At 46.7% G+C, this 12189-nt stretch overlaps 1 protein-coding gene across 1 annotated transcript; it reads left to right on the forward strand.

The window, feature by feature from the left end:
- The first annotated feature begins 5823 nt into the window (after positions 1 to 5823).
- On the forward strand, positions 5824 to 11984 carry LOC129695088 (zinc-binding protein A33-like). The gene is made up of 6 exons (XM_055631838.1): positions 5824 to 6271; positions 6363 to 6458; positions 7452 to 7685; positions 8051 to 8073; positions 8171 to 8289; positions 10870 to 11984. Exons 1-6 carry the CDS (start codon positions 5861 to 5863, stop codon positions 11382 to 11384), a joined length of 1398 nt encoding a protein of 465 aa, XP_055487813.1. The 5' UTR covers positions 5824 to 5860; the 3' UTR covers positions 11385 to 11984.
- The last annotated feature ends 205 nt before the right edge of the window (positions 11985 to 12189 follow it).

Here is a 12189-nt window from a genome sequence, read left to right on the forward strand (position 1 = left end):
GCTTACCGCCACAACAGATCAACGGTGGATGCGATCTCGCTGGCCCTCCACTCAGCACTGGACCACTTGGACAACAAAAACTCATATGTCAGGCTGTTATCCATCGATTACAGCTTGGCATTCAACACAAACATCCCCTCCAAACTGGCTACCAAACTCGCAGAACTGGGTCTCTGCGCATCCCTCTGCAACTGGATCCTCGACTTCTTCATCCACAGACTACAGACTGTTCGTATTGGTGGAAATGTGTCAGCCTCGATAACAATCAGCACGGGAGCACCTCAAGGCTGCGTGCTCAGCCCCCTGCTGTACTCACTCTATAGTCATGACTGCGTAGCCAGTCACAGTGCGAACTCCATCATCAAGTTCGCTGACGACACCACTGTTGTGGGGCGTATCACTGATGGGGATGAGTCAGAATACAGAAGAGAGATCGAGCAACTTTTCATATGGTGCCAGCGCAATAACCTAGCCCTCAACACCAGCAAAACCAAGGAACTGATTGTGGACTTTGGAAGGAGTAGGAGGGGGACCCATAGCCCCATTTATATCAACGGGTCAAAGATTGAAAGGGTCAAGAACTTCAAATTCCTGGGCGTGCACATCTCTGAAGATCTTTCCTGGTCCGAGAACACTAACGCAACTATCAAAAAAGCTCATTAGCGCCTCTACTTCCTGAGAAGACTACGGAGAGTCGGTTTGTCAAGGAAGACTTGCTCGCCTTTCACCCCACAAGCCAGCAAATACAACACATAATCCTCCGCCATTTCCGCCACCTCCAACGTGACCCCACCACTCGCCACATCTTCCCATCTCTCCCCATGTCTGCCTTCCGCAAAGACCGCTCCCTCCGCAACTCCCTTGTCAATTCTTCCCTTCCCTTCCCTCCCGCACCACCCCCTCCCCGGGCACTTTCCGTTGCAACCGCAAGAAATGCAACACCTGTCCCTTCACCTCCCCCCTCGACTCCATTCAAGGACCCAAGCAATCGTTCCAGGTGCGACAAAGGTTCACCTGCATCTCCTCCAACCTCATCTACTGCATCCTCTGCTCTAGGTGTCAGCTGATTTACATCGGTGAGACTAAGCGTAGGTTGGGCGATCGTTTCGCGGAACACCTCCGCTCAGTCCGCAATCACCAACCTGACCTCCCGGTGGCTCAGCACTTCAACTCCCCCTCCCATTCCCAATCCGACCTCTCTGTCCTGGGTCTCCTCCATTGCCAGAGTGAGCAACAGCGGAAATTGGAGGAACAGCACCTCATATTCCGCATGGGGACCTTGCGTCCGGATGGCATTAACATTGAATTCTCCCAATTTTGCTAGCCCTTACTGCCTCCTCCCCTTCCTTAACCCTTGAGCTGTCTCCGCCCGCCCTCGGGCTCCTCCTCCTCCCCTTTTCCTTCCTTCTCCCCCCCCACCCCCCATCAGTCTGAAGAAGGGTCTCGGCCCGAAACGTTGCCTATTTCCTTCGCTCCATAGATGCTGCTGCACCCGCTGAGTTTCTCCAGCAATTTTGTGTACCTTCGTAATGTGGATGAGTTGAATGTGCAGATAGCTATTAATGACTGTGATATAGTTGGGATCACAGAGACATGGCTCCAGGGTGACCAAGGCTGGGAGCTGAACATCCAGGGATATTCAATATTCAGGAGGGATACAGAAAGGAAAAGGAGGTGGGGTAGCGTTACTGGTTAGAGAGGAGATTAACAAAATGGAAAGGAAGGACATTAGTTTGGAGGATGTGGAATCGGTATGGGTAGAGCTGCGAAACACTAAGGGGCAGAAAGAGCTGGTGGGTGTTGTGTACAGGCCACCTAACAGTAGTAGTGAAGTTGGAGATGGTATCAAACAGGAAATTAGAAATGCGTGCGACAAAGGCAAAACAGTTATAATGGGTGACTTCAATCTACATATAGATTGGGTGAATCAAAATGGCAGGGGTGCTGAGGAAGAGGATTTCTTGGAATGTATGCGGGATAGTTATTTAAATCAACATGTAGAGGAGCAGGCTATTTTAGACTGGGTATTGAGTAATGAGGAAGGGTTAGTTAGCAGTCTTGTTGTACGTACCGCCTTGGGTATATGGTTGAGTCCTTCATTAGGATGGAGAGTGACATTGTTAATTCAGAAACAATGGTTCTGAACTTAAAGAAAGGTAACTTTGAGGGTATGAGATGTGAATTGGCCAAGATTGACTGGCAATTAATTCTAAAAGGGTTGACGGTGGATATGCAATGGAAGACATTTAAAGACTGTATGGATGAACTACAAAAATTGTTCATCCCAGTTTGGCAAAAGAATAAATCAGGGAAGGTAGTACATCTGTGGATAACAAGGGAAATCAGGGATAGTATCAAAGCGAAGGATGATGCGTACAAATTAGCCATAAAAAGCAGCATACTGCGAGAAATTCAGAGACCAGCAGAGGAGGACAAAGGGCTTAATTAGGAAAGGAAAAATAGATTATGAAAGGAAACTGGCAGGGAACATAAAAACTGACTGCAAACGTTTTTATAGATATGTGAAAAGAAAGAGATTAGTTACAACAAATGTAGGTCCCTTGCAGTCAGAAACAGGTGAGTTGAACATGGGGAACAAGGATATGGCGGACCAATTGAATAACTACTTTGGTTCCGTCTTCACTAAGGAAGACATAAACAATCTGCCGGAAATAGCAGGGGACCGCGGGTCAAAGGAGTTGGATGAATTGAGTGAAATCCAGGTTAGCCGGGAAGTGGTGTTGGGTAAATTGAATGGATTAAAGGCCGATAAATCCCCAGGGCCAGATAGGCTGCATCCCAGAGTACTTAAGGAAGTAGCTCCAGAAATAGTGGATGCATTAGTAATCATCTTTCAAAACTCTTTAGATTCTGGAGTAGTTCCTGAGGATTGGATTTACAAAAGTAACCCCAATTTTTAAGAATGGAGGGACGAGAAAATCTTAATTACAGACCAGTTAGTCTAACATCGGTAGTGGGGACACTGCTAGATTCAGTTATTAACGATGGGATAGCAGCACATTTGGAAAGTGGTGAAATCATTGGACAAAGTCAGCATGGCTTTACAAAAGGTAAATCATGTCTGACGAATCTTATGGATTTTTCGAGGATGTAACTAGTAGCGTGGATAGGGGAGAACCAGTGGATGTGGTGTATCTGGACTTCCAGAAGGCTTTCGACAAGGTCCCACATAAGAGATTAGTATACAAACTTAAAGCACACGGCAGTGGGGGTTCAGTATTGATGTGGATAGAGAACTGGCTGGCAAACAGGAAGCAAAGAGTAGGAGTAAACGGGTCCTTTTCACAATGGCAGGCAGTGACTAGTGGGGTACCGCAAGGCTCAGTGCTGGGACCCCAGCTATTTACAATATATATTAATGATCTGGATGAGGGATTTGAAGGCAATATCTCCAAGTTTGCAGATGACACTAAGCTGGGGGGCAGTGTTAGCTGTGAGGAGGATGCTAGGAGACTGCAAGGTGACTTGGATAGGCTGGGTGAGTGGGCAAATGTTTGGCAGATGCAGTATAATGTGGATAAATGTGAGGTTGTCCATTTTGGTGGCAAAAACAGGAAAGCAGACTATTATCTAAATGGTGGCCGACTAGGAAAAGGAGAGATGCAGCGAGACCTGGGTGTCATGGTACACCAGTCATTGAAAGTAGGTATGCAGGTGCAGCAGGCAGTGAAGTAAGCGAATGGTATGTTAGCTTTCATAGCAAAAGGATTTGAGTATAGGAGCAGGGAGTTTCTACTGCAGTTGCACAGGGTCTTGGCGAGACCACACCTGGAGTATTGCGTACAGTTTTGTCTCCAAATCTGAGGAAAGCCACTCTTTCCACAGCGGGAGTACAGAGAAGGTTTCACCAGACTGATTCCTGGGATGTCAGGACTGTCTTATGAAGAAAGACTGGATAGACTTGGTTTATACTCTCTAGAATTTAGGAGATTGAGAGGGGATCTTATAGAAACTTACAAAATTCTTAAGGGGTTGGACAGGCTAGATGCAGGAAGATTGTTCCCGATGTTGGGGAAGTCCAGGACAAGGGGTCACAGCTTAAGGATAAGGGGGAAATCCTTTAAAACCGAGATGAGAAGAACTTTTTTCACACAGAGAGTGGTGCATCTCTGGAACTCTCTGCCACAGAGTGTAGTCGAGGCCAGTTCATTGGCTATATTTAAGAGGCAGTTAGATGTGGCCCTTGTGGCTAAGGGGATCAGAGGGTATGGAGAGAAGGCAGGTACTGGATACTGAGTTGGATGATCAGCCATGATCATATTGAATGGTGGTGCAGGCTCGAAGGGCCGAATGGCCTACTCCTGCACCTATTTTCTATGTTTCTATGTTTATACAAGCCTGAAGTGAGACGAAAGCAAAGAGATTGCCCTGAGATTGTCTAAGGCAGGGCAGAAAGGAACAGGGACCAGCGCTATGGAGGTGTAACTGAGGAGGCGTTGCTCCCGTTGGCCAGTGGAACCCAAAGATCCTAGAGGATCCTAGATCCTAGATCTTTTGTTGGAACCCGCCGCCCGCAAACATTTAGACACCTGTCTTTCATGGTTGACGCGGCACTGTAGTGAACTGAACTGAACTTCCTGATATGTAGATACACAAAAAAGCTGGAGAAACTCAGCGGGTGCAGCAGCATCTATGGAGCGAAGGAAATAGGCAACGTTTCGGCCCGAAACGTCGCCTATTTCCTTCGCTCCATAGATGTTGCTGTACCCGCTGAGTTTCTCCAGCTATTTTCTGTACCTTCGATTTTCCAGCATCTGCAGTTCCTTCTTTAAAACTTCCTGATATGTAGCTCGGTTTTAAAATCTATTTGTGAATGTTCCTGTTTGTAAATTGGCTCCTGCATTTCTGACCATTAGTGGCTGCAGTTTATTATTTTAAGTCAGTAAAGCACTTTGGGACACTTTCCACTCGATCTCTGAGCTCTGGTTGGATGCGGCCAGGACACCTTCACGCTGAACGCTTGCAGCCATAGAACATTCAATTCAATTCAATTTCTATTTTAAAAAACATCATTGGCATGATAAAATACATGGTTATATTGCCAAAGTATAAAACATGACATACATATTTAAAATGCATAAGTATAAATACAAGTCTACAGTGCATGGATAGATATGTCCCTGTACATAAACTTGCCTATTGATTGCTACACGTTCTTACAGCTGTAAGCAGTACAATTTTTCACAACAGCAAGTTTAGCAATTCAATATTAATTTCTTAGTGTCAGTTAATGTCAATCAACTATCGCTCCATAGATGCTGCTGCACCCGCTGAGTTTCTCCAGCTTTTCTGTGTAACTATCTGTCTCTCTCTCTCTCTCTCTCTCTCTCTCTCTCTCTCTCTCTCTGTCTCTCTCTCTCTCTCCCTCTCTCTCTCCCTGTGTGTGTGTCTCTCTCTCTCTCTCTCTGTCTGTGTCTCTCCATAGATGCTCTCTCTCTCTCTCTCTCTCTCTCTCTCTCTATCTGTCTCTCTCTCTCTCTCTCTCTCTCTCTCTCTGTCTCTCTCTCTCTCTCTCTCTCTCCCTCTCTGTCTCCCTGTGTGTGTGTCTCTCTCTCTGTCTGTGTGTGTGTGTGTGTGTGTGTCTCTCTCTCTGTCTCTCTGTATGTGCCTCTCTCTCTCTCTCTCTGTGTCTCTCTCTCTCTCTGTCTGTCTGTCTGTCTGTCTCTGTGCCTCCCTCTCTCCCCAGCTGCAGGTGTACAGACCTATAGCCCATTATTCATTGCCCGGGATTGCAGTGGGCGCTCGAGGTACTGCAAGGATTCAGCAACTCTTGTGGCCAAAGATGATATTTTTGCTTTGTTGCGGGACTCATTTTGAACCTCGCAGTCCCGGAGTTAAAATGGCTGCGAAAGACCAGGTCGAGAGTTGGACCCAGGAGATCATTTGTCCCATCTGCCTGGATTTCTTCACCGATCCGGTGGCGCTGGACTGCGGACACAACTTCTGCCGCTCCTGCATCACACAGAGTTGGGACAGGGAGGGGAGAAACTCCTGCCCGGAATGTAGAGAGGAATCTGCAAACCGCACCCTCAGGGTGAATCGGGCCTTGGTTAGACTGTCTGAGAAAGCTCGAACACTGAGCCTGAATCTCAACGCGAAGAAAAGTAAACTTCACTGCGAGAAACATCAGGAAGAACTGAAACTGTTTTGTGAAACTGACAAGAAACTGATCTGCTTTATTTGCACAACTGTGCAGGAACACAAGTCTCACAGCTTAATGCTGATAGAAGAAGCAATTGAATTCTACAAGGTAAAACCAAATCACTTCTGATCTCATCATTGTCTAATCTTTTCTTTATTGTCTGACTTTTTGTGTTCTCTGATCTGAAACCCCACCCCAGGAACAGGTGAAATCTTCCTTCGAATCTCTCACAGAAAAGGAATCAGAGATCCAGAAAATGGAGCAGGTACAGAAAGAGAGCATTTCTGGAGTTCAGGTGAGGCTTTGTACTGTGGATTTAATGTGTTTGTGTAGATTTAATCCCTGTGATGTGTGCAATAGTTTGGCACCTCTATAGAGCTCAGTAGTTGAGGGCCAGAACTGTTGGGGGAGGTTGAGCAGCCAAGGACTTTACTCCCTGGAGCGCAGCAGTCTGAAGAATGGTCTGTGGCAAGTGTATAATATCATGAAACAAAATGATACATTGGATGGTCAGTCTTTTACCCTCAGTAGGGGGGTCGAGAATGTGAGGGTATATGTTTTAGGTGAGTGGGAAAAGATTTAAAATGAACATGAAGGACAACTTTAGTACATGGAACGAGCTGTCAGATGAGGTAGTTGAGTCGGGTAGTGTAACAACTTAAAAAATATATGTCTTTTACCCTCAGTAGGGGGGTCGAGAATGGGGGGGGTATATGTTTTAGGTGAGAGGGAAAGGATTTAAAACGGACATGAAGGACAATTTTGGTAGTGGGTACATGGAACGAGCTGCTAGATGAGGTAGTTGAGTCGGATACCGTAACAACATTTAAAAGATATTCAAACATTTGTGGAGAGAAAAGTTTTAGAACTGTCTTGGCCAAATGTGGACAATTGGAAATAGCACAGATGGGGCGTATTGGCCGATAGCCAATACCCCTTGCTGTTTGACTCTGTGAATTCTGTAATTCTAAGTGGTGCTGTTGTCTGCTAGTTCTGGGGACCTGGTTCTGTCCACTGAGGGTTAATGGACACATGAAATGGAATAGGCTGTAGGGAATTATACTGGGGAAATGGGAATTATTTGATTGTGCGTTACTTTCACATAATATTTCATAATTATCAAGACGAGTACTTAAATTGCCACGGTAATGAAAGCTATGGATTAAATACATGTAAATGGGATTAGTGTAGATACGTACAGAGCCCAGCATGGACATGTTGGGCCGAATGGCATATTTCTGCACTCAATAGTGACATAATATATTGTTTCTCATCTTTCATCTGATAGGAAGAGTCACACAACCTTCAGTCACTGATCACATCCCAGTTTGTGGAACTGCACCAGATTCTCACTGAGAAAGAGCAGCGGTTACTCGGAAATGTCCGGGAAGAAGAGGAGAAGATTGTAAAAACGATGGAGAAAAATCTTCAAGAGATACAAAATAATTTAAATTCCATTCAGGGAGAACTCTCAAAGTTACAGGAACAGATAGACCACAAGGACGGCGTGATATTTCTGAAGGTGAGGGGTTACACTACAGTTTGGCAAAGTGAAAGTATTCTCCCCACAAGTCATGATAATATTTCCAACCCCCACCCATTTAAATCCACCGCTGATCTTAAAATATTCTATCCCTGATATCCCACAACCTGCCCGGTCTTACTCATAAGTTGCATGCTCGCAGTTATTTTCATCGACATTCCTAATGCTTTCCCCCGTGTTCGATGTCTCTACGACAATATCCACTTTCTGTCTGGGTGACAGCGGCAAAGTTGGGAAATGGGAATTATCAGAGGGTTTTTTTGTAGCAATTTGGTGAAATACCCGCCGTCAGGATCATGACGATCCATCTCAGTCTATTGAGATTTGTGTTTTATTTATTTCAGGAGGAAGCTGGTCGCAAGAGCAGGTAGGACATGCTTTTGACTGAAACAATGTTTGTTTTTATAGTACAGCTCAAAAAACAACTAATGCTCAGTTTCTAACCAGCTGTTAAATATTTGCAGGGTTAGTGATGAAACCAAAACAATGTCGGTGGTAGATGGTGCATTGCCCACTGTAAACTATGATTGTGTCTTTTTCTACAACGTGGCATTGAGAGAAACATCTGATCACATCAACCGAGGTAAAACTAATACTATTTCCATTGTTCCTTTTTAAGACATCTTTATGCAATACTAATATGTGAATATTAATGGACTCTGGGAGAAGTATCACAGAGGCGAAGTTTGTTTGCACTTGAACAAATCCTTGCTCCTGGGAGAATGGGTTTGCTGTGCTGGGTGAAATTGCGTAGACTAGGCCTGTGTACTCGAGAGTTCAGGTGTATTAGAGGAGAATTCAGTGAAACACAAAGTCCTTACAGGGCTCAGTGGGCTGGATGCAGGGAGGATGTTTCCCCTGTCTGAGGGGGTCTGGAGCCAGAGGACACCCTCTTAGAATGTGGGCTGGACCATTCAGGACAGAGACAAGGAGACATTACTGCACGCAGAGACTGGGCAACCTTTGGAATTCCCTGCACCCATGGAAGAGAGCCATAGTTGTACATTACAGAGTCAGGCCCTTCTGCCCATCGCGTCCATGTTCACCTTTTTTCCCAGCAACACAAATCCCATTAGCTCACATTAGAACCGTATTATTCTACACCTCGTTTGCTAAATCGCAACGCCTCTTTGATGTAGCGATTACATCTGATTCCACCACCTTCTCTGGCAAAATATTCCAAATATCAACCACTATCTGTGTGTGAAGAAAAACTCACCACTCAGATCCACTTTAAAACTGCATCTTCTTGTGTTAAACCCCCAGTTTTCATATCCCTGTATGAACATAAGGTTTCCGAAGATCTAGCCTCTATCCTGCTGCTGCAGACTTTCATCTCCTTCCTCACTATCCATAACATTTCCCGTTCTCCATAAACTTACTAATCACACCTCCTACATTCACATCCAAGCCATGAAAACATAAAATAAACAGCAAAGGTTGCAGCACCGATCTCTGCTGCACTCCACCCATCACCAGACCTCCAAGCAGAACAATCATCCTTCCACCATTACCTTCCACCTCAAACCACCAAGCCAATTTTGGATGCATTTTACCAAAACATCTTGGATCCCACCTGCCTTCACTTTCCGGACCAGCCTTGCATGCGGAACATCAAGTTCAAGTTCAAGTGAGTTTATTGTCATGTGTCCCTGTTAAGTCAATAAAATTCTTGCTTTGCTTCAGCACACAGAACATAGTAGGCATTTACTACAAAGCAGATCAGTGTGTCCATATACCATTGTATAAATATATACACACACATGATTAAATACAGATAAAGTGCAAATAACAGATAATGGGTTATTAATGATCAGAGTTTTGTCCGAGCCAGGTTTAATAGCCTGATGGCTGTGGGGAAGTAGCTATTCCTGAACCTGGTTGTTGCAGTCTTCAGGCTCCTGTACCTTCTATCTGAAGGTAGCAGGGAGATGAGTGTGTGGCCAGGATGGTGTGGGTCCTTGATGATACTGCCAGCCTTTTTGAGGCAGCGACTGCGATAAATCCCCTCGATTAGATTAGATTAGATCCTTTATTTGTCATTCAGACGTTGCGGTCCGAACGAAATGTCATTGCCTGCAGCCATACATACAATAATAAACAACAAAACAGACAGTTAACACAAATTAACATCCACCACAGTGAGTCCAGCAAGCACCCCCTCACTGTGATGGAGGCAAAAAAATCTTAGGGCTGCAGTCTCTTCCCTCCAGTTCTCCCTCTGCGCTGAGGCGATACCCCACCAATGGAAGGAAGGTCAGAGCCGATGATGGACTGGGCAGTGTTTACTACTCTTTGTAGTAATTTCCTCTCCAGGGCGCTCAAGTTGCCGAACCAAGCCATGATGCAACCGGTCAGCATGCTCTCTACTGTGCACCTGTAGAAGTTAGAGAGAGTCCTCCTTGACAAACCGGTAATTGTCAAGTCCCTCAGTGAAGTTCATATATTGGTTCACAATGAGGTCAATGTGTTCCTGGTTGGATAGACCATCAAATCCACCCCTGGACCCCCTCTATTCCAGCGACATTAAAAACTGAAGTCTCCACGCATTCTATCTAACAACCTGTGCACCCTCCACCCCTCCCTCTGTCTCACCCTCCACCCCTCCCTCTGTCTCACCCTCCACCCCTCCCTCTGTCTCGCCCTCCACTCAAGAAAGCAAGAAAACATTTGCAGATTGCTTCGCCTGTCTTGTCCACTCCTGTTGTGTGTGATCGCGGCAACTCCACCCCACATATCTACATCCTCTTTAACCACCTCTAATTTTCCACTCCCACCTGTCTCATCTTCCAGTCTGCCTCTCCCTCGCCATCTACTGGCAAGATATTTGAATAGCCGCCTGATATCTCCATCCCCACCTGTAATCTCTTGTTCATCCTCACTTTCAGCATTTGGTTTTCCCCGTCCGCGCTCAGCACCCACACCCGTTCCCGATAACCCGGGGGACTCCCCCTCTTCTGCTCAGTTAAGAAAATCCGGGAAAGATGTCTCTTTGTCCACCCGATGTGGTTGTGGGTGAAACATTGGGCAAGGTTTCAGTTGTCCGCCTGCCTGTGCCTGAGGCTGAGGCGTGCGGACAACTTCTCCCCCTGTCCCGGGGCCGCGCTGCCAGAGTCTCCCCCTGACCCCCGGGGACTCTCTGATTCTCTGCTTCTCCCCCCAGTCTCCGTCACCCTGGATGTGGAAACAGCGCATCCGCGGCTCGAGGTGTCTGAGGATCGGAAGAGGGTGAGATGGACCGAGACCCGGAGGAGTCTCCCTGACACCGAGAAGAGGTTTACAGGCTTGTGGTGTGTGCTGGGATCGGAGGGATTCACATCGGGGAGACATTACTGGGAGGTGGAGGTGGCGGGGAGTCAGCGCTGGAGTCTGGGAGTCGCCGCAGAGTCTGTGGAGAGGAAGAGAGTGCTCACACTGACCCCAGAGACCGGAGTCTGGAGCATCTGGCAGCTGGGTGACAAGTTTAATGCATCCGCCTCCCCTCCATCCCCTCTCCCCGCCCGTCCCATCCCCGGGAGGGTGGGAGTTTATCTCAGTTACGAGTCCGGGACGGTTTCATTTTACAACGCGGACACCAAGTCCCATCTCCACACCTTCACTGGGAATAAATTCACGGAGAAACTTTATCCTTACTTTGGGCCTTGGCATAAAGACCAGTGGCTGAGAATCTGTGTGTAAAAGGGTCGGGAGCGCAGAAGGTTAAGGGGGGGGGACTTGATAGAGGTCTTTAAAATGATGAGAGGGATAGACAGAGTTGGTGTGGACAAGCTTTTCCCTTTGAGAATAGGGAAGATTCAAACAAGAGGACATGACTTCAGAATTAAGGGACAGAAGTTTAGGGGTAATATGAGGAGGAACTTCTTTACTCAGAGAGTGGTAGCGGTGTGGAATGAGCTTCCAGTGGAAGTGGTGGAGGCGGGTTCGTTGGCATTTAAAATTAAATTGGATAGGCATATGGATGAGAAGGGAATGGAGGGTTATGGTATGAGTGCAGGCAGGTGGGACTAAGGGAAAAAAAGTTGTTCGGCACGGACTTGTAGGGCCGAGATGGCCTGTTTCCATGCTGTAATTGTTATATGGTTATATGGGTCCCGGGGCCGGCGTCAGGAGCGGGGCTCAGGGGCTGTGGGGCAGAAACCCGGTGGACAACAGGTCGGCGCTGAACGAACGGCTCCCATTGAATCCCCAAATTCCGCGTCGTGAATCCCCAGTGAGCGCGGAAATAAAACCAGGGGGAATATAAATGTGGGAAGAGTGAAATAAACAGCAACTGAAATCTCTCTGTCGATCCGTTCATTTTAACGCCTTAACCGCGTCCGGCAAAGGAACAGAAATTACTTTTGTGAAAATATAAAGATTGAAGCAATCTCCCTTCCCGCGGGTTCAGCAGCAGCTGTGGGCGGCGGGTCCTGAGCTCCAGACTCCCCTGGGTCCTAAAGTTCGCCGACTCAGATAATTAATAGCATGTGCAGCAGCATTTGCT

This window comes from Leucoraja erinacea, unplaced genomic scaffold (genome assembly GCF_028641065.1).
Source record: "Leucoraja erinacea ecotype New England unplaced genomic scaffold, Leri_hhj_1 Leri_93S, whole genome shotgun sequence".
Taxonomy (NCBI): Eukaryota; Metazoa; Chordata; class Chondrichthyes; order Rajiformes; family Rajidae; genus Leucoraja; species Leucoraja erinaceus.

Bases quoted from the DNA above. Each gene is read 5' to 3' on its own strand.
- LOC129695088 (XM_055631838.1), top strand. From the start codon at position 5,861: ATGGCTGCGAAAGACCAGGTCGAGAGTTGGACCCAGGAGATCATTTGT. The intron at 6,272-6,362 runs GTAAAACCAAAT...ACCCCACCCCAG, and splicing joins AAGCAATTGAATTCTACAAG to GAACAGGTGAAATCTTCCTT. The intron at 8,290-10,869 runs GTAAAACTAATA...TTCTCCCCCCAG, and splicing joins ATCTGATCACATCAACCGAG to TCTCCGTCACCCTGGATGTG.